The 24052-nt window shown below is 39.9% G+C and overlaps 1 protein-coding gene across 1 annotated transcript in view; it reads left to right on the top strand.

Annotated features, from left to right (window-relative positions):
• Window positions 1–1340: 1340 nt before the first annotated feature.
• The window catches only part of syt9a (synaptotagmin IXa), a 78626-nt gene continuing 55914 nt past the window's right edge, over window positions 1341–24052 (top strand). Inside the window, exon 1 of the mRNA XM_052152651.1 lies at window positions 1341–1662. Coding sequence (XP_052008611.1) covers window positions 1515–1662 — 148 coding nt within the window. The 5' untranslated portion in view covers window positions 1341–1514. The remainder of the gene's footprint in view (window positions 1663–24052) is intronic.

Raw genomic sequence — 24052 nt, 5'->3', positions numbered from 1 at the left:
AGCTTGATTTGATGTGCTGAATTGTAATGTCATACATTTCTCGAGAGGTGTTTTTCATGGCCAAACTCCCAAATATTTGGTATCTCTTGAGTCCTCTTAAAATACCTCAAGATATACCACTGTGGCATGTATGGGCTAAGATAAACATAAATAACAAAAGTCCTATAGGAAAAAGAAATGGATTGCTTGGTCTCAGGAGGATAATGAGCTTCAAAGGCACATGTATCAAATATGATAAAAAAAATACATTCAAACAATTATTTATTTATTTTAAGTTTTTGCCTACACTTTCAAAAAATAGTTCCAATAAAAATAAATGTGACTATTATTTCATGTCAAGCTTTAGGGGGTTAAGAAACAAGCATGTTCACTTTCCTTCTGCCCCATGATTAAACTGAAGCTCGGGTATTGGTCAATTCTAAATATGTAAACAGACACTCAGAAGTTCACTTCAAGTTGCTTCTTTACTTCATAAGATTCAGATTAGTGTTCAGCCTATGAGGCACAAACTATTAAAACCTACTGTACATAATCTCTTATCAGGTGACTGCGTTAAATTGCTAAAAAAAACACATTTAAAACTCCTTAGACTGTATCTAGTATTCACATCATATTTTTAACAAGATCAGTATTCAGTTACAATTCTGTTGAGGCAATTGAACTGTTTAAATACAGTTTTGTTTGTATTGTATGTGACACTTTTGAACTGGCTGGGCACAAGATTACTTGATGAATTATGAATAGTGTTTATTACAACAAATAACCAAGGGCAAACAGTTTTAGTCATCATTTGTGTTATACTGTTTACATTTTATGGTTTTATTAATTTTGCACTGTCTGCTCTATAAAGTTAACCTCAGTATGAGAGGTGAAATCTTCTCATCACAGGGAGTGTGCTCTGATCTCTTAGGCAGTGCTTTTCAGGAAGGTAGGCTACATGAATCTTCATTATTGGTGCTCGACAAGGTCTGTGCACTTCAGTGTGCATCTACCCCGCTATCACTCTGAAACAATCCACCGTAAAAGGAGGGTGACAGAAAGTCAAGAAACTTTGCCTTTGGTACAGCTATAATCATTTATTTGTCACTTCAGTTAGTAACAATTTGTTACTTCATAACTCGTTTATAAAGAATGTATAACTAATTTCGATTACATAATTGAACATAGAGCAATTGAATATTGCTCTGGAAGAAGCACCGTAAAGAGTAATTAGGCTCGAGATGAAGCAAAATCACGTTGTGCGCATGCGCGCTGGCTTCAGTACCACGGTGAGCGTGTGTGTGTGTGAGGATTCAACCGGTGGCGCTTCATTTCTCACTACACTCTCGCCGCGAATGGGATTCGTATCGCGTCTGATCTACACCGCGTCGAGTGAATCCTTATGGGGACTGAGAGAAAATGTCCTCTTATTGAGAGCGTGTTTTGAAGTGGGATATCGTTCGCGAGATGATGTTTCATCTGTGAGTGGATTTGCGCTTTAGAAGCTCATCAATCCAGAAGAATGCTGGTGGGAAATGCCTGTCGACAGAGAGGACGAGATTTGTCAAAAAGCGCTAGAACTCTTGTCGGATCTTTGTTCTAAGGGGGAGGTGCAGAACGAAAACTGTTTGGATTTCATTTATTATTTTCGAGACCTTGCCAGACCCAGGTATCCGGACTCAGGTATGTGACACTCGCTCACGAAACGGTTAATCTTTGCATGCGCTTTTTTTCCTCAGGATCATGAACTGTGGTGAATGGACTTCATTATCATTCTCTACTTTATTCATAAATTTTTACTTTGTAGAGGTACTTTTTCATATGAATCAGTTTTGACTTGTTGCTCGATATTTTCCATCGTGTAGGAATATTGACTACATTTCCAGTAATATCTTCAAAATATCCTGGTGTGTCAGTTGAATTGGTGTAACATGTAACATGCCATTAGCATATCTATTTATTTATATCTATCTATCTATCTATCTATCTATCTATCTATCTATCTATATATATATATATATATATATATATATATCTATCTATATATATATATATATATATATATATATATATATATAGATATATAGATACACACACACACACACATACACATACACTCTCTCTCTCACACACACACATACACTCTCTCTCACACACACATACACACTCTCACACACATACACACGCTCTCTCTCTCACACAGACTCTCTCTCTCTCTCTCTCACTCACACACTCACTCACACTCTCTCTCACACACACACACACACACACACGCACACACACACACACACACACACACACACACACACACACTCTTTCTCTCTCTCACACCACAACACAGATAAAAAGCCAAAAGCCCATAAACTAATTATGTGGCCTTTGGAGCACTTTTAACTTTATATTAAATATTACAGTGAAGGTGACACAATAATTGCCACACAACTGGCAGCTGTGGTTTCCAGAATAATTATGTAAAAATCACTCACAGTAAGAATGAAAACAACTTTACAGAACAGCCTGTAATTTTACAGTTTAAGACTGATATCATTTATATGAACTCTGGCAATGAATAACTGAAATTGAAAATTAAATGAAAAACTGTTAAATTTACAGTAAAAATAAAACGTCATAAACTTGATATTAAAGCTAGGGTGTGCAATCTTTTCCAGAAACATTTTTTGTTATACTGGTTGAAAGTCTCTTCACATCCTAATAGCAATCAATCATTTGTAAATTATTTTTTAATAATAAAAAAAAAATGATCGACCAATCGTTGCATTCGGTCCAAATGTAATGATAGAATATCCTTTCTGTATGTCAATCTATTAGGGACGTGCACAAGTAGTCGAATATTTGTTCTGCAATAATAATTGTGCAAAGTTTTAATTTGCTGGCCTTATATACAATGAGATGCGTGTTAAATCTTGAACACACCAACTAAAACTGGCAGTTATAACAGAATACACTGGGTGGCGCTGTTGAGTTTGGATACAAGTTGATCACATTTGTTGAGCAAATGGTTCCGTGAGTATGTTCAGATGGACAACAAAAAGCAGGTTATTGTGAGAATGTGGCTCACTGTGAGAAAGCTGGGTTCCTGTTTAAATGTACTGGATAAGCGGTGTACACTTTACTCTCATATATGTGCAGCTCATCAGAAAGCAGCTTCCCCATTGCAAAGTAATCCCAGCGAAGCTTCTGTAAGCAACAAACATGGCATCCGAGAAAGACTATGCTAGGGGAGGTAAGGGACATTCTATCATTAAACTGGTGTGTATAAATGAGTAAAGTTTACTGAGCACGTGGATATGCTTGTTTTTCTCAACAAAAACATGACATGAGATACAATATAAACATGATAACTATTATATGCTGAGTGTTTATACTCGTCCTGTATGTTAACTGCATCAGTCTACTTCATTAGTGGTTTCTTTTTCTTCGCTTTGCATGAGCGTAAATGCTTTTTTGTTTTCACGCATTGATTGTTTAAATAAAAAAAATATTCAAAAAAGGCATGGCCTGGCGAGATAGGGCGTGGAGCACTAGACCAGGGTGGAGCCATGGAAGGTGGATCCGTGAGAGGCTCGAGGGGAGGAGCCATGGAAGGTGGAGCCGTGAGAGGCTCGAGGGGCGATACTGGAGAACTTGGAGCCCTGAGATTAGCTGAAGGCTCGAAGGGCCAGGGTGGAGCCAGAGGCTCGGAGGACAAAGGCAGCTCCGGATGGTTTGGAGGACCAAGGTGGAGCTGGGGATTGGAAGACTGAGGCGGAGCTGGTGGGACTGAGGACCAAGGTGGAGCTGTAGGGATGGAGGTCCCCGGTGGAGTCGAAGGATCAGAGACCGAAGGCATAGCCGGATGATCGGAGAGCCAAGGCAGAGCCAGATGACGACAGACCAAGGAGGAGCTGGAGATCAAGGAACACTGGTGAAGCCGATAGGCTGGAGAACCACGGTAGAGCCGAGGGAACGTAGAACCGAGGTGAGTCGGAGGGTAGGATGTTGTTCTTGACTGAGATGTCACAGGTGGTGATGGTCGAGCCGGTGACTTGGGGGAACCGAATGATCAGGAAGACTCAGGGTGGACAAAAGGGTGGGATCCAACTCCAGATCTAATGGCTCAGTGAGAGCTGGCTCTCGGACAGACGAGGCTTGCAATGTTGGCTCTGGGACGGACAAGGCTTGCAACGCAGGCTCTGGGACGGATGAGTCTTGTACTGCTGGTTCATTGGCTGTGGCAGGCGTGGGCTTGGGCTCATAGAGGCGAGCCTGTGACATGGCATGGAGCAGACTGTAGCTTGGCTGTGACATGGAATGGAGCAGACTAAGGCGTGGCTGTGACATGCCGTGGAGTAGACTCAGATGTGGCAGTGACATGGCATGGAGCTGACTCAGGCGTGGCTGTAACATGGAGTAGACTCAGATGTGGCTGTGACATGGTATAGAGCAGACTTAGGCTTGGCTGTATATTTAATTTAATAATCCCAACAATGCTCATGTTTCATCATTTGTTTTGTCTTTAGATGCTATCTAAAGCTACAGTGACGTGTAAAACCCATTGCAATTTGATTGAATATGGGATGTTCTTTTCACTTTATAATGCTCACTGTAGCACAACTTTCCATTTAAATATTTAATTATAAACTTAACTCAATACACAATATTATATACAAACAAATCCACTGCATAGGCCAACTTTAAGATTGCAATACTGAAATTTGACTATTTGGATTCAGAAGCTTAAACCACCTGCTGACCAAGAGGGCAAGAGTCTTTTGGGTAGCACTTTACATTAATGATCCATTTGTTAATGGTTTATAAATATACAAATATGTTATAAATCAATGATAAGCGGTTATAACCACAGGCATACACATGGAGATTTTATGCAAATCCTGCCCAACAGTGAGCCATTTTACCTCACATGTTATACTGTAAATGCTATAATAACACTTTTTCAACATTAGTTACATATTAAAATGTACCTTAATGTAAAGTGGACACATACTAAGTATTAATTGAAGTTAGCAGAATTATAAACCTGTACAAAAAGTTCAGTATGGCTTAATGGTCATCAGGCTTTATTATATGATAAATGCTGTAAATGAGCATGAAGAGCTAAACAGTGTTTTTGCAGAGGACTTTAGGTAAGTTGGAACAGCACTCCATTCTTTTGACATTAATGTGACAAGGAAAGTGACAACACAAGTGAGTCAAGATATTACAGTAATGAATATTAACACAAAGCGGACTGTAGCAAAATTCCATAATCCCGCCTTTCTTTTTTTGCTGTATTTTAACATAAATCAAAGTGTGTTTTTTTATTAATATGTATGAATAAGTATTTATTAAGCATTTATAACATGTAAGTTAAAATGTTAAATATTTGGCAAGTAGTGCATGAAAGTCTCCCTTCGTATTTATTGTTATAACTGCATATCAGTTATTTATAATGTTTGTACATGACTCATTAATGAACCCTTTTATAAACCCTTAACAAAAAACATCTTTTGAGCTGTTCTAAGGTGTAAATCCCCCCAAAAAAGCAAGTAATCAACACCAACCAGTGACATTTGACATGTAAAGACATTCCACTTTGGTTATAAGGATGATCCAATAATCCAATATATGTACTGTGTATATATAAATAAAATGTGCGAAAATCCCAGGAGATTAGCAGGTACAGAAGTACTCAAACCAGCACGTCTGGCACCAGCAATCATCCATGCATATATCTTATCAGCCATTCATGTGGCTTTTAATTGACTATATCACAATTCCATTGGGTCAGAAGTTTACGTAAACTAAGATTACTGTGACTTTAAACAGTTTGGAAAATTCCAGAAAATTATATCAAGCCTTTAGAAAATCAGCCAATTAGCTTCTGATAGGAGGTGTTCTGAATTGGAGGTGTACTTGTGGATGTATTTCAGATTCAGTGCCTGTTTGCTTGACATCATGGAAAAATCTAAAGAAATCAGCCAAGACCTCAGAAAATAAATTGTGGACCTCCACAAGTCTGGTTCATCCTTGGGATTCATTTCCAAATGCCTGAAGGTATCACGTTCATCTGTACAAACAATAGCACGCAAGTATAAACACCGTGGGACCACACAGCCATTATACCACTCAGGAAGGATCTTATTCTGTCTCCTAGAGATAACGTTTAGTTTAGTGCGAAAATTGCAAATCAATCCCAGAACAAAAGCAAAGGACCTTGTGAAGATGCTGGAGGAAACAGGAAGACAAGTATCTATATCCACAGTAAAACGAGACCTATATCGACATAACCAGAAAGGCTGCTCAGCAAGGAAGAAGCCACTGCTCCAAACCGACCATAAAAAAGCCTGTCTACAGTTTGCAAGTGCACATGGGGACAAAGATCTTACTTTTTGGAGAAATGTCCTCTGGCCTAATGAAACAAAAATTTAACTGTTTGGCCATAATTACCATTGTTTGTTTGGAGGAAAAAGGCACTAAACTGCTTGCAAGCCTAAGAACACCATCTCAACCGTGAATCATGGGGGTGGCAGCATCATGTTGTGGGGGTGCTTTGCTGCAGGAGGGACTGGTGCACATTACAAAATTGATGGCATCATGAGGAAGGAAAATTATGTGGATTTTTTGAAGCAACATCTCAACAGCTCGGTCGCAAATGGGTCTACCAAATGGATAATTACCCCAAGCAGACCTCCAAAGTTGTGGCAAAATGGCTTAAGGACAACAAAGGTTCTAATATGTAAAAATGTAAAATGGTAATGAGTGGATTGTCTCTCTCCATGTGGAATGTGTATGGGTTGGGGCACCCCATAAAAAGAAGGAAGGTTGTTTCTTTTCTTAAGTGAAAGAAATATGATATAGTGTTCTTCAAGAAACACACCTTTCCCCGTAGGAAGCTGTAAAAATATGGGGTGGGCATTTTTTTTATAGTGCTGGATCGAGTAAGAGCAGAGAAGTCATTACACTTATAAGTAGGCATCTACAATTCAAATGTCTCAAACAGAGTAAACATAAATTAGGAAGACTCATTATTGTTTTAGCTGAAATTCAGGGACAAAGTCTTATATTGGTGAATATTTATGCACCTACTATAACGTTGATGATCAGGACTTTTTTATAGATATTGAAAGGATGTTGCAAGCCGCTGGCACCACTCATGATAGAATATTGGGAGGAGATTTACATTTTTTGATGGACTCAGTCCTTGATCATAGTGAAGCAAAAGTGTGCAAGCCCCCTAGAGCAACAGTGATGCTTCACAGGATGCGTAAAAATCTTTGTCTTACAGATATTTGGAGACTTTTGAACCCATCTGGTAGGGACTATATTTTTTTTTCTTGTGTCCATAAGATTTACTCTAGAATATATATATATATATATATATATATATATATATATATATATATATATATATATATATATATATATATCTAAGTCCCTCATTACATCTGTTGTTGATTGCTCAATTGGAAACATTTTAGTCTCAGATCACGCCCTGTTGTGTTCAGATGTGTTGCCACATATGGAGAAAAATAAATCATATAGTCGTTGCTTTAATGTATCAATTTAGCAAAATCCTGAATTCCAGCAAATGCTAAAGGCTGGAATCAATGTCTGTGTGGAGACCAACTGGCCCTCGGTATCCTCTGTGGGCATGGCTTGGGAGGCCTTAAGGCGGTTCTTAGGGGCGAGATCATGTAGTATGCCTCATTTACCAACAAATCCAAAGCACAAGAACTGGAATTGGAAGGGAATATTACAAGTACAGAGGCAGATGTGAAGCACTGAAATATCCTCTAATGGCCTCAGAGAATTGACCCGATTGAAATACAGATATCATTCTATTTTGTTGCAGAAGGTGAAGTTTTGGCTATTCAGGGCAAAACAGTCATACATTGAGTCGGGGGACAAAGCAGGGATAATTTTGGCCAGATATATAAAACAGAGAGAGTCTTTTTCTACCATTCCCTCAGTAAAATCTGCCGGTGGTGAAATATTTACCTCGGCCATTGATATTAATAATGCTTATAAAGAGTTCTATTTTGATCTCTATATTTTCACGTCTCCGTCTACTGATAAAGATATTAGATACTTTGTGGAACCATTAGAACTTCCTGAACTGACAACTGAGCAAAGAAATTACCTTGATTCTGAGATTACATTTGAGGAGCTTGACGAGGTAATTAAGGCCTTGCCTACAGACAAGGCTCCAGGGCCAGATGGCTTTGCCACTGAATTTTTTTAGATTTTATGCCACAGAACTGGCTCCACTTTTGCTAGAAGTTTATACTGAGTCATTAAAGAATGAAAGCTTCCACCAACTATGACACAAGCCTGGATCAGTCTGATTCTTAAAAAGGACAAAGATCCAAATAAGTGGAAGAGTTACTGTCCAATTTCCCTGATCCAGCTAGACGTTAAAATATTGTAAAAAATTTGGCTTAAACAATTAAGTAATGCTATGACATCTCTTATACCAGTGGTTCTCAACCTTTTTTGAACAAACGCCCCCCTGACCTCTTCATGATCCTCGTAACGCTCCCCCCCCCCTTAAAAACAAAACCAAAAAAACCAAAAACACTTCAGAAATACTATTACAGCCAAATACTGTATATTCAGGCTCACACACAATTCAGGCTCACACACAAATTTTTTTAAGATGAACCAATTACGCGAACAATAACGTAACTAACCTAAATGGCCAATGAAAAAGCAGCGGTCGTTCGCGCACTCAATTAGGCAATATATACTAGGCTTCAAATTTGAATAGCCTACAAACGGTCATTTGATTTCAAATGACGAACAAAGACGACAACAGCTCGGCCTCCTGAACTGAACCAAAGAAAAAACGACGTCAAAAACAGCCACTTTTTTTTTATTAATTACGGTCATTAGTGTGAGCCCTGAGCACTAATTATGCGCCTAATTATGTATTCCGCGTTATGTACAGAAAAAGCCGGTGAAAGCACGCCTCTTAAAAGCATGTGTAACTTAGGAAGCGGCTCTCCTGGCATATCCTCCTGGTGAAGTGGCAGCAGTAATCCGAGCAAGACGAAGACATGGGCTAAGGAGAAGAGCTGAAAAGATTTTTGCGCAGGCCGCCTGTTGAGTACCTCTGAGTAACGCCCCCCATTTGTGCCTCACCACCCCCAACACTGTCCAAACGCCCCCTAGGGGGCGGTACCGCCCCGTTGAGAAACGCTGTCTTATACATAAAGATGGGGCAGTCATTAATATAGGGGATTAATATATTAAAAATGTGTTCCTAGCCAGTGTTGTGATTGGCAGGCAGCTCATCCTCAGGGGATGGAAGTCGGCTGGAGCGCCCTCATTTCAGGAGTGGTGCATAGAGATGGGCAGGGTAAATTTGTGGGCAAAACTGAAAAAGGAAGTTGTGAAGGAGGCTTACAAACCTGACTCAGTTACACCAGTTCTGTCTGGAGGAATGGGCCAAAAGTTCAGCAAATTATTGTGAGAAGCTTGTGGAAAGCTACACAAAATATTTGATTCAAGTTAAACTATATATATATGTATATGTAAACTATCTCTCTCTCGTCGCACCACCATCGGCCTTTATCCCTCTCGGAGGCTTAATTAGCCTGATAAGGGACTGGGTGTGTGCCACATTCCTCCCTCGTTCTCTCAGGCTGGGGAGCCCCTGGCCTTTATCCCTCTCGGAGGCTTAATTAGCCTGATAAGGGACCGGGCGTGTGCCACATTCCTCCCTCGTTCTCTCAGGCTGGGGAGCCCCTGGCCTGACGTACACCCCCTTTTCCCTGGGGGAGGGCGTGCTTTAAGTCCGGTCTGCCGGCAGGTCATCCCCATCTACCTGGACGAGGGAGGGGAGAAGGGGAGGGAAACAGAAATAATTAAAATGGGGGGGTACTTCCTATAACAGTGTAGTAATCCCCCAAAAAACACTGTAAAATTTAAAGAGAGGGAAAAGGCCAATGCAGAGTGGCAGTGAGAGAGAGAGAGGAGAGATGAAAAAAAAACCTACTCGCCGGTTCTCCGATGCACCGTCGCATGTTCCTCGATCACTTCTCCACCCTCTCAGGCGGACGACAGCCGCTTCTCCCCGGGCGGACCGGAGTCAGACTCATGACCCCCAGCAGTCAGAATGCCCCTCCGCATTCTCTGCGACTCGTGGGGACACTCCTCCGCCCCTGGCAGCGGCCCTACCGCTCCAGGCGGTCGGGGAGACACATCCCTCCTCCCCTTGCAGATGGCGGTATTCCTTCGACCCCTCCACGTTTCTGGGGGATGGCAGGGCTCTCCTCTGCCCCTGGCAGCGGCTCCATCGCTCCAGGTGTTCGGCAGTCCAGTCCCCACTCGCCTCGCGTACAGCGGCCGTTCACCGCGTCCGGGTGGTCAGTCTACTCCCTCCCCTGGTGGATGGCTGCGGCGCTCCCCTGGGTGGACGGCAGTGTCGAGCACTCCGCGATGGGCATCCCAGAGAACCGGCTTGATAGTATAAATAATAGTTTAATATAAAACTGAAGCAAAAGACAAAACACCCACACATGACGGACATGTCCGTAAACTATCTCTCTCTCGTCGCACCACCATCTGCCATCAGCCTTTATCCCTCTCGGAGGCTTAATTAGCCTGATAAGGGACCGGGTGTGTATAATCACAACCCGGCTCCACCCTCCACCCTGCCAAATTGACATTTAATCGTAGAAAACATTCCCTGTCTTAATGGGTCAGAATTTTGCATACACTTTGTTAGTATTTGGTAGCATTGCCTTTAAATTGTTTGTATTTGGGTCAAAACATTTTGGGTACCCTTCCATAAGCTTCTCACAATAAGTTGCTGGAATTTTGGCCCATTCCTCCTGACAGAACTGGTGTAACTGAGTCAGGTTTGTAGGCCTCCTTGCTTGCGCATGCTTTTCAGTTCTGCCCATACATTTTCTATCAGATTGAGGTCAGATGGCCACTCCAGTACCATGACTTTGTTGTTCTTAAGCCATTTTGCCAGTCATTGTCCATTTGGATACCCATTGTGACTAAGCTTTAACTTCCTGGCTGATGTCTTGAGGTGTTACTTCAATATATTTCCCTTCCTCATGATGCCATCTATATTGCAAAGTGCACCAGTACCTCTTGCAGCAAAGCACATCCACAATATGATGCAGCCACCCCCATGCTACATGGTTGGGATGGTGTTCTTTGGCTTGCAAGCCACACCCTTTTTCCTCCAAACATAACAATGGTAATTATGGCCAAACACTATGTGCACTTGCACATTGTAGACTGGCTTTTTAGGAGCAGTGGCTTCTTCCATTTCTGAACAGCATCTTCACAAGTTCCTTTGCTGTTGTTCTGGGATTGACTTGCACTTTTCACACCAAACTACATGTATCTCTGAGAAACAGATTGTGTCTCCTTCCTGAGCGGTATGATGGCTGCGTGGTCCCATTGTGCTTGGAAATTGCTCCCAAGGATGAACCAGACTTGTGGAGGTACACAATTTATTTTCTGAGGTCTTGGCTGATTTCTTTTGATTTTCTCATGATGTCAAGCAAACAGGCACTTAGTTTGAAGGTAGGCCTTAAAATACATCCACAGGTACACCTCCAATTCAGTACATCTCCTATCAGAAGCTAATTGGCTAATTGTCTAAAAGCTTGACATCATTTTCTGTAACTTTCCAAGCTACTTAAAGGCAAAGTTAACTTAGTGTATGTAAACTTCTGACCCACTGGAATATATTCAGTTAAAAGTGAAACAATCTGTCTGTAATCAATTGTTGGAAAATTGCACAAAGTGTGTCATGCACAAAGTAGATGTCCTAAACGACTTGCCAGAAAACTATTTTGCTAATATTAAATCTGTGGAGGGCAAAATTGTTTTTAATGACTTCAGCCTAAGTGTATGTAAACTTCTGATTTCAACTGTGTGTATATATATATATATATATATATATATATGTATTTCATGTGTATGTGTGTGTGTGTATATATATATATATATATATATATATATATATATATATATATATATATATATATATACACACACACATATACACATGAAATACATATTCTTAAATGCATTGCTACACAGGAAATTAGTATTAAACATGTAGTAAAAAATTTTATCTCCTCCCCCAACAACACACTTTATACTCAACTCAGGAATTTGTATATAAGCTTTCAAAGAAGCCATTTTGTATTAGAAAAACTCAGGAAGATTTAAATGAATACAGATGCAGAGATATTTAGATAATTTGTCGTGAACCTCATCCTACAGTTCAGTGATCTAATACTTGCTCAAACCGTTAGCTCTCACTGGAGGAGGAGCTTACCCCCATGGCAGGATGGGACATACTGTAAACTTGTGGGGATGAGGTGGTAGGGGTGAAAACAACAAGGAATTATGAGTGATGAATGGCAACTTTTAGACTTGCCACCGTATCCTAATTTTCACACTGATGCGGTTTTCAAGTTCAAACCGACTAACACCAGTATTACCGCTGGTTAGATGCTAAGTGGTAATATGGGGTAATTTTCATTAAGCAATAGCCTACACAATAATGCAAGGCAGCTTGATTTCAAACCTTTATCTTTATTGTTTTATTTATTTTAGCTAAAATTTCAAATGAAACAGAAAAAAATGTAGTGCAATTAAAATGTGTGTTGTTAAGCTTTTTTAAAGATGGCTTTTCAACAGTTGTGAAGGGCAACATCTCTTTGGCAATGAACCTACTTCATCCATGTATTCTCGCCATCATGATGGACAACCTGTCTGGTATTTTGATGTCTTGCGATATGCAAGAAACATGTTCACGATAAAAAAAACTAAACATATATAACCAACTTTCAATTTACGGTCACGTAAGTATCCATTATGACAACAGGCAGGAAATTACTAATACATATTAAGACCTAAAAACAATTATAAATGTAAACTTAATAATTATAATGATGACAATAATCACTGAAATATAAATCATGGTTCGAGGTGAACGTGTATAGTAGTAACTTGTGATTTAATCAGATGTATTTATAGGGTGTATATAAAGTGACCCTGCAGAGTTGTGCTCACAACGAACTGCTCTGTGGAAATAAAGCGAACTGCACTCAGAGCACCTCCGGAGCTGAGATGGCCTGAGGCCATTTGCAGCATTCTCATAGATTATACTATTCTTTCAAAAAAATTCATAAGACAAAACAAGACTGCATGCTTCCCACAAGACTATGTCTAAAAGCATTTCTTGTGTCATTCTGAATCCGAGACATTATATTTGGCACATTATATTTGCTCTCTGCAATTAAACGTCTTCTGTCAGTGCGAGTACTTTGCTGCCTGTGAAATTATATACGTTGGTAAAGAACATCTAGCTTTCAATGCGTTATTTAGGTTCATTTATCATGGGTCACAAACTCTTCATAAGGCAACTATTATACCTTTATTTAATTACATTATTTTATTGATTCATATGTACAAACAACAAAGAAATCCCAACACATATACAACAAATCAACATTTCACATTCAACCCCCACTAATATCCCTCCCCATTCACCAACCCCACCCCGACCCCAACGAACATCCCTGTGATCACACATAATAACAAACACACACACAACAAGAACAACAAAAAGAAAATATAATAAACATACATATTAATCTAAACTACACTCTCCACATCCCCTCCCCAAGAATCTTCCAAAAATGCAAAATAATTGCCCATTTACCAAAACCCCAGCCTTCTACTTGCCACCTCCTTGAAAGCTGCCACCCTCCCAATTTCCACACATCACTCCAGAAATGAGGGTCCTCTATCCGACTTCCAACTCTGAACCTTCATTCTTGGATCTTAACACATGCCCAAAAAATATGGATTGTGTCTCCATCTTCTGATTGGCATTGCCAGCAGGTGGATGTATCTTTAGGACCAAGCCTGGGTCCTATAGAATCTATGTAATATCTTGAATTGCATAAGGCACACTCTTGCATCTCTTGCCCACACTTTCTCCTCCAATACCAAGTTTAAATATTTCTCTCAAAATGTTTTCATAGAAGTTAAAGCTCCATCCCCCAGACTCTGAATTAGCAGGGAGTAATATACTAATGCCTCATTTCCTTTTTCAAAAGCAGTATTAACCTCTCCCAGATTACCTGCCGCTTTAGGGGGGTGTGCGCTACTCCCAAAAATAGTAAAGAGCAGGTGATGCAGCTGTAAATACCTATAGAGCTGAGATCCCGGAATTTCAAAGTGTTGAACCAAATTTTCAGAAGATCTCAGTACTCCACTCTCATTTAGGTCACAGAGTGTAGTAACCCCCCTCACAATCCACTCTGACCAGCAGAAAGGGGACCTATCAATACACAATTTAGGGTTTCCATATTCTCGAGGCAACATTTAAATAAATGTCAGAATTAAACACTCTGATACTTTTGTCCATACCGAGTGAAAATTCTAGATAATGGGGTCTGACTTAACTTCTCCAGTTAGTTTAATAGAAAGGCTTTGTAAAAATAGGTTAAAATAGGGGCAATAACTTCCTGTTCAATAAAAAACCAGGGAGGGCTCTCTCAGGTTGAAGCGACAAATGAGCCAAATGTCTGAGAAGGAATGCATAATAATAAAACAAAATCTTGGGTAGGCCTAACCCACCTTTGTCAATCGGCCTATGCAACTTATTAAAATGTAAACTGTGATGTTTACCATTCCAAATTAGAGCTTCGCTATACTATCAAATTGCTTGAAATAAGAGAGGGGGATATCTACAGGGAGAGACTGTAACAAGTTGTTAAATTTTGGAATACATTTCACTTAAATAACATTAACCTTCCCAATCATAGATAAATATAATGAAGCCCACCTGCCCACATCACTCGAAAACCTTTTAATTAAGGGGTCAAAATTAACTGTAACTAAATCAGACAGATTTGCTGGGAATAAAATGCACTAATACTTAATGCCCTGTTTGGGCTGGCGAGCTGTTACTTGGCAGTATGCTTTTAGAGCCAAAGCTTCGGATTTAGACCAATTGACTCTGTACCCTGAGAATTTAGAAAAGGAATGAATAATTCTGTGGAGGCAAGGCATAGATCTAGTAGGGTCGGAGACAAATAATAAAATATAATCTGCGTGAAGCACAAGTTTATGCACCATACCTCCCGCCACCACCCTTGGAAAATCAACTTCCCTTCTTATCGCGGCTGCTTATGGATCCAGGGCAAGACAGAACAATAATGGGGACAGAAGGTTTGCCGGGTGCCCCTATCCAGAGTAAAATAATCTGAAATTAATCTATTTGTTTGTACAGCCACTACCGGGTGTCTATTAAGTAACTTAATCTATCCAATAAAAGTTTTCCTGAACCAGTATAATTCCAGAATCTTAAAATAATCCCATTCTACCATATCAAATGTCTTTTCGGCATCAAGTGAAATGGCCGTGACCGGAGACTGATAATTTTCCACTGACCACATGATATTGATGAAACGCCTAATGTTGTCAGAAGAGCTGCGGCCCTGAATAAACCCCACCTGATCTATATGTATAAGAGATGTCATAACTTTTCTTAATCGGTTAGACAGAATTTTGGACAATATTTTTACGTCTAGCTGGATCAGGGAAATTGGATGGTAACTCTTACACTCGCTTGGATCTTTGTCCTTTTTAAGAATCAGACTGATCCAGGCTTGCTTCATGGTTGGTGGAAGCTTTCCATTCTTTAATGATTCTGTATAAACATCTAACAAAAGTGTTCTGCAGCATAAGATCTAAAAAATTCAGTGGGCAATGCCATCTGGCCCCAGAGCCTTGCCTATAGGCAAGGCCTTAATAAACTCACCAAGCTCCTCCAAGGTTATCTTTGAACAAAGAGAATTTTTTGCTCAATCGTCAGTTTAGGGAGTTCTAATGGTTCTAAAAAGTTCCTAATATCTTCATCAGTAGATGAAGACTTTGAATTCTTTAAAAGCACTATTAGTATCAGTGGCCGAGTTAAATAATTCACCACCAGCAGATTTCACTGAGGGAATGGTAGAAAAGACTCTTGCAGGGCAAGACAGTATGACTGTCTTGCCCTGAATAACCAAAACTCCATCTTCCTTGACAAAATAGTATTATATCTGTATTTCAGTCGGGTCAATCAGACCACATTCGCACTTCAGCTCTGCCTCGCCACTTTTAATATTCCCTTCCAACTCCACGAGTTCTCGTGCTTTGGATTTTTTGGTGAATGAGTCATACTGTATGATCCTGCACCTAAGAACCGCCTTAAGTGCCTCCCATACCACACCCACAGAGGATACTGAGGACCAGTTGGTTTCCATATAAACATTAATGTCAGCCTTTAACATTTGTTGAAATTCAGGATTTTGTGACATTTTTAACATAAGAAATGTCTTATGTTAAAGACATTAAAGCACCAACTATATGATTGCTTCTTCTTTGTATGTGACTGCACCTCATAACATTTGAGCAATCCACAACAGATGAAATGAGGGATTTAGAAATAAAAAAATCTGTTCTAGAATAAATCTTATGGACTGATGAATTTTTGTTATAGTCCCTACCAGATTGGTTCAAAAGTCTCCAAATATCTGTAAGACCAAAATTTGTACACATCCTGTGAAGTGGGCTTACACACTTTTGCTTCACTATGATCAAGGACTGAGTCCATCAAAAGATTAAAGTCTCCTCCCAATATTATATCATGAGGAGTGCCAGGGGCGTGCAACATCCCTTCAAGATCTATAAAAAAGGGTGGGTGCATAAATATTCACCAATATCAACCTTTGTCCCTGAATTTCTGCTAAAACAATAATGACTAATTATTTATCTTTCCTCTGTTTGAGACATTTAAATTGTTGATGCTTACTTATCAGTGTAATGACTCTCCTGCTCTTACTTGAAACAAATAACTTTGTGTTGCCAGCACAAAGAAAACATGTCCACCCCATATCTTCCCAAATGTTCAGCTTCTTGTGGGGAAAGATAAGTTTCTTGAAGAAACACAATATCATATTTCTATTATGTAAGAAAATAATAACTTTCCTACTTGTTATGGGGTGCCCCAACCCATTCACATTCCACATGGAGAGAGACAATCCACTCATATTAACATTTGACATTTTGACATATTAGAAAATATAGATTGTGTGTCAAAAACAAGATTATAAAGAACACATTTCAACATTAGTGCAACAATCAAACCCCGAACTTCCCCCAGAACCAAACAAAATGAAAAAAAGAAAAACGTGCATGACAGTGCCAATTGGCGTCCATTCCTCTAAACTTAAACAGTCCATGTACGCCTATGAGAGCCCCCGTGACATATTTGCCTTCAGATTGCTCAAGTCCGGTGTTTTTTGTAAAGATTTTGTGAGATAGAATTACATAACAGAAGAAAATCTATAAAAACAAACTCCAGCCAATAGGCAGAATAAACACAAAGAACGTGGAGATACATCCACATACTGTCCCGAAGGTGTGTTCCTCCCCAAATCAAGCTCCAGCCTCAAGTGGAACCAACACACACAAACACACACCGATAAATAAATAAATAAATAAATACAAAAAAAAAACAAAAAAAACAAATCAGTTTTCTTTGGGCAGTCAAGTAAATTGTCGGGTGAGCCGGCTGTTTCATAAGTGCAGCAGATGATTTAATCCTTCCAATGTCCTGCAAAAATATTCCACAAAACAAACTCCATCCAATAGGAGGCATAAGCACAAAGAACAAGCAGATTCATTCACAACTGACCCAAAGTGTTATTCCACAAAACAAACTCCAGCGAGCACCACACAAAGACTTACACATTCCCTCGAATTTATAAAGGATAATGCTTGTTAGAGACAAGTAAATATTTGTGGCCATCCTTAGGATCTATTCTCAATTTGGCTGGAAACATCAGTGCAAAAGCGAACTTCCGTTGATGCAAGAGTTTCTTGCATTCCTTGAATCGATCACGTTTTTCTCGTCAAATTCGCAATGTCTGGTAACAAGAAAATGTTGTGGTTCTTCCAAGAAAGCCTTCCATTACTCCTCGCCTTGTAGGGCTCACAAGTTTTGGAGCGGGTGTGTTTATTTGCAATAAATAATAGTTATCATAGACAACCATCAATCATTAATTAATAGAAAATTTATTAGAATCAATGTTACACGGGCACCAAATTATGTAGGCTGACAGGTTGGTTAGATCAGTTTTACTATCAAATATTAATTAATAATTAATGTTTATTAATTATTAATTAATAATTTAATTAAATAATAAAATTTAGTTAGTTAAATTCTATCCTCGGGGCACCACTCTTTGATAAAGAGAAAAATGATAGTAAGTGACTGATCAAGTCTCATAAAATTCTACCCTGCAGATTGAGTATTTTGATTGAGAATCAAAATAAATCAAAAGGGGAAGAAGTTAGTCAAACTGTTGCCATATGAACCCAACAGTAATCTGGTTACAGTTGGCTTCTAACAACAACAATTAACAATCTGAAGTAATGTAGGAGTTCTTGACGTGGCAGAGGCTGGCCTCAACACAATATTCAGATAAACAAACCAGGAATACTTACTATAAAATAACAAGATTTATTATAATCAAACAGTAATGAACAGTGCCAATACTAAATGAATATAACACAAAAACATAAGATGGAAATCCTATCTAAATGGTGGAGCTATATGCTAGTGTATGTGTGTGTGGGTGTGTGTCTCGAGTCGGTAACCAAGACACAAAATGGCGGACTAAAATCCTCGTGAGGAACTAGTCAAAATGGAGGGCTAGGCCGGAAAGGGCGGAGCCAACGATTACGTGAAGGTGTAGGGAAAGCAAGATGGCTGGATCAGATCCAGCACAATAGAGCTAATACCACGTGCGGGTGGTAATGAGCAGACACACAAAGGAACTGAAAGAAACAGGCGGGAGAATTTGAAAAACACAAGCCTGATTCATTCATAAACCGTGGTGCTGCTTGCTCCGTGAATTTCAGTGTGTGTGTGTGTGTGTGTGAGAGAGAGAGAGAGAGAGAGAGAGAGAACGAACAAACAGGGGTTCATGCAATTTAATAGAGACACACTGGTAACAGCACGATTGAATCGTTGATTCAGATCACTCAATAAATAAACATTTCCCCAAAAATGACGATCTCATAACTCAGACAGCAATCAGCGATCGTAGTTAAATGTACAGTGTAAACAAAACATTAAACGTTCAGCGATCGTAGTTAACACATTCAGCAATCAAATATACAGTGAGGAAAATAAGTATTTGAACACCCTGCTATTTTGCAAGTTCTCCCACTTAGAAATCATGGAGGGGTCTGAAATTGTCATCGTAGGTGCATGTCCACTGTGAGAGACATAATCTAAAAAAAAAAAATCCAGAAATCACAATGTATGATTTTTTAACTATTTATTTGTATGAGACAGCAGCAAATAAGTATTTGAACACCTGAGAAAATCAATGTTAATATTTGGTACAGTAGCCTTTGTTTGCAATTACAGAGGTCAAATGTTTCCTGTAGTTTTTCACCAGGTTTGCACACACTGCAGGAGGGATTTTGGCCCACTCCTCCACACAGATCTTCTCTAGATCAGTCAGGTTTCTGGGCTGTCACTGAGAAACACGGAGTTTGAGCTCCCTCCAAAGATTCTCTATTGGGTTTAGGTCTGGAGACTGGCTAGGCCACGCCAGAACCTTGATATGCTTCTTACAGAGCCACTCCTTGGTTATCCTGGCTGTGTGCTTTGGGTCATTGTCATGTTGGAAGACCCAGCCTCGACCCATCTTCAATGCTCTAACTGAGGGAAGGAGGTTGTTCCCCAAAATCTCACAATACATGGCCCCGGTCATCCTCTCCTTAATACAGTGCAGTCGCCCTGTCCCATGTGCAGAAAAACACCCCCAAAGCATGATGCTACCACCCCCATGCTTCACAGTAGGGATGGTGTTCTTGGGATGGTACTCATCATTCTTCTTCCTCCAAACACGGTTAGTGGAATTATGACCAAAAAGTTATATTTTGGTCTCATCTGACCACATGACTTTCTCCCATGACTCCTCTGGATCATCCAAATGGTCATTGGCAAACTTAAGACGGGCCTTGACATGTGCTGGTTTAAGCTGGGGAACCTTCCATGCCATGCATGATTTCAAACCATGACGTCTTAGTGTATTACCAACAGTAACCTTGGAAACGGTGGTCCCAGCTCTTTTCAGTTCATTGACCAGCTCCTCCCGTGTAGTTCTGGGCTGATTTCTCACCTTTCTTAGGATCATTGAGACCCCACGAGGTGAGATCTTGCATGGAGCCCCAGTCCGAGGGAGATTGACAGTCATGTTTAGCTTCTTCCATTTTCTAATGATTGCTCCAACAGTGGACCTTTTTTCACCAAGCTGCTTGGCAATTTCCCGTAGCCCTTTCCAGCCTTGTGGAGGTGTACAATTTTGTCTCTAGTGTCCTTGGACAGCTCTTTGGTCTTGGCCATGTTAGTAGTTGGATTCTTACTGATTGTATGGGGTGGACAGGTGTCTTTATGCAGCTAACGACCTCAAACAGGTGCATCTAATTTAGGATAATAAATGGAGTGGAGGTGGACATTTTAAAGGCAGACTAACAGGTCTTTGAGGGTCAGAATTCTAGCTGATAGACAGGTGTTCAAATACTTATTTGCAGCTGTATCATACAAATAAATAGTTAAAAAATCATATATTGTGATTTCTGGATTTTTTTTTTTAGATTATGTTTCTCACAGTGGACATGCACCTACGATGACAATTTCAGACCCCTCCATGATTTCCAAGTGGGAGAACTTGCAAAATAGCAGGGTGTTCAAATACTTATTTTCCTCACTGTATATGATTTAGGTTTTTAAGGAAAGTCACAGTTCCTAAACTAAATCTGCCCAGATATCAAGCCTTACTTGTGAAATCCTGTGTGATTTAAGCCGGGTCTGCTGGATTCCTGTTGCATTGAGCAGTCAGGAGAAAGCAATCTGGATTCGGTTCTTTTGTCTTGCGCTCGTCAGCGAAAAGACGCGTCTGTGCGTTGTTTCTCGGGTCCGGTGATCGCGAGAAGCGCGAGAGGTAGCCAACGTTGAGAGAAAACGATTGAGAAGGGAAGCTGGTCGCCTTTTTCGTTTCCTATATATATTCACTGTTGTCTCGCAGTGAAAATGACGTGAACCGGTTGTACACTACACGACTGGAACAAAGCGAAGTTAATCTTACTCTACCGTGGCCAAATGGTGAGGTTTAAAAAAACGTGGTCTTTCTACGTCCAGAAGGAGGGATTCCTTGGTGTAGATATGTCTCTTTAGAGCAAAGCGAAGCTGTAGATGTTACAGTCAGGGTAGATGCAGAGAGAGCCCCTCAAATGCGCGCGCTGGTTTTGTTAAGACGATGACGTCATCGGTCATCGGCCGCTTTTGACCAATGACGTCTGAGATGGAGTCCATGGGCGGGACTTCCGTCCGGTTGCGATGCATTCTGGGAAATGGAGTTCAAAGTCTCACCTTTGATCATAGAACAAAGGCTATGCTGTCTCTGCTGCCATTTTCAGTGGGGCAAGGCCCTACAGCCTCGCGTAACACAAGATCTTTATCGGATGATCTCAGTAATGTGTCTAGAATTGATTGGTGATTGTCTCCCTTTAGCGGATCTCCGAGCCAGGACTCTTTGAGCTTGCTCGATTTCCAACCTATGGCCTGTTATGTCGAGCAGACTCGGGAAGAGCTCATCTAGGATTTCACCATATCTCAGCCTGTTCTCAGTAATTCCAACAATTCAGACATTGTTTCGCCGATTACGATTCTCTATATCTTCCAACTTTTCCCAGACTCACTGTAAATCTGCCTTGGTTGCTAGCGGATTAGCAGCTAATTACCTTTCTGATGACTCCAGATAATCAATCCATTTCTCGACATCCCTGATTCTTGTAACATCTCAGAATTTCGTCTCCAGGGGCGTAATCAATTGACTAATTACTGCAAGATCCTTTAAGTCAGCCATGACCTTCGCCAGCATTGCCAACATACTCAACAGATGACACTGAATTTCTACCGCTGCACCATCCAATTTGAGTCCCTGGTCTGTGGCCCTGTCAGGGGTATCAGCTTGAGCACGTAAGTGTCTTTTAATGTCTTCAGAACCCGAGGAATTTGAATTCTTTGACATACTGACTTAATAGAACAGTTATAAAACAGAGTGTATCGAATCTCACTGGTTTAGGACACACATAGTAATAAAACTAGCAAAGTGCACTTCATGCACTTCCCTTCGTACCCTGATGCCCTCATCTCTTTGTAATAGGGTAAATCTGGACTCATCAGACCACATTACCCTTTTCCATTGCTCCACAGTCCAATATTTATGCTCCTTAGCTAATTCAAGAAGTTTTTTTCTGATTGGAATCAGTAACAAGTGGCTTTCTTGTGGCCACACAGCTGTTTAGTCCCAATTCTTTAAGCAATCTCCTTAGTTCTTTTATTTGCCTGATGCAGACCAATAATTTGCCCCTTCTGAAACACAGTAACATCTATTTTCCACGGCCACAGGATACGTCTTCCGGCATGGTTGTTTAAGAAATAAGAAGCTACACACTGCGGTTAAAAGAATTGTTGCCTGCTGAAACATATTAATCACTGCAGTAATGATCTTTCATCTTATTTAACCCTTGTGCATCAATTAAAAAAAGTTGCTCAGAGGTCCTTAGAAGACAAAAGCGTCAAAAAACCTGCCATAATAATATTATATATTAATATTATTTTCCACTTTCAATTAATATTAACAACTATCGGTCCTGACCAAATATTCATTAATTTTCAGTATTTTAACCCATTAAATGCCAGTTTGTTTATATAATTCCACTTTTTATCAAAAATAAACTATTTTACATATACTTGTCACGGATCCACCGGACTCCCTCTCTCCCTCTCTCACTCCACACTCCACACTCTGCTCTCTCTCACTCAATGCTGACACAGTGTTCACTCTCCCCTGAAGTTTTGATCACACGCACCTGCACATCATTTAGTGAATAATCAAGGACTGCATTTATAACTAGCCTTCACACAGACACTTTGTCTGTTCTCGTCAATGTATTTCCTGAGACTATGGACTCCCTAGTTTTGTCTAACGTACCTGTTAATATACTTATCTTGTTATTGTTCTCCTCGTCTGTGTTTCTTGTTGGTTTATTCTCCATTTATCCTCCAATGTTTGGACTGTCCTGCAAATTTATGCAAATATCAAAAGACTTTTGGAAGTTAACCATTCATCTGTGCGTTGCATTATTTCCCTGTCTGGACATTACTCACCTGCTGTTTGTATCTCTACTGTATCTGGATTGACTCACCTGTTGTTTACATCACTGCTTCATTCACCTGTTCAATAAACCCTGCGGTTAAGTCCATATCCCTGCTGCCATGAGTTTCTTCGTGACAAAACTAAATGCTAAGGCAGGGTTTTTCCTGGCTCAAAATGAGGCAGAGCTGGTACCATCCAGGTCATGTGCACACATACACTTGTACCATGCCTTCCACTGGCTGAAGCAAACACTTACAAGCAACATATTTTAGGTGTTCTAATAATTGGCTGATACATTTGCACATAGCACATTTAATTAAAAAAGCTAATCTGTTCAACATTAAGTTAAATACAACTTATCAGCTAATGTGTGTGTTTTTTTATAGTTAACAAAAAGCAAACTTGATTAAACTCTTAAACTGATAATACGATAATCTCTGATCTCAGGTATGGTGGGAAGGGACAATGTGTAGAGACCAACTGGCCACTGTTTTACAGCTTGGATTGGACTGATCGCTTAGATTGACAGGTCTTGATTTATCAAGTGCACAACTGAAACAGTGCTGGATCTTATTACTTGTTACTTTATTCTGTGTAATTATGTTTCTGGTTTATTGTGGCATTTACAAATGTAAGTTCTTACGTAGGTTCTGTAAAACATATGCTGGGCGATATGGCAAAAAATATTATCACGATATTCTTTTTCATATCATTCGATATCAATATATCACGATATTCAATCACATTTGCACATCGCAAATTTTTTTGAATTTCCAAAAAAAGAAGAGAAAACTAAATCC

This window comes from Xyrauchen texanus, chromosome 21 (genome assembly GCF_025860055.1).
Source record: "Xyrauchen texanus isolate HMW12.3.18 chromosome 21, RBS_HiC_50CHRs, whole genome shotgun sequence".
In the NCBI taxonomy this organism is placed as follows: Eukaryota; Metazoa; Chordata; class Actinopteri; order Cypriniformes; family Catostomidae; genus Xyrauchen; species Xyrauchen texanus.
This window is presented reverse-complemented; position numbering and strand designations above follow the sequence as displayed.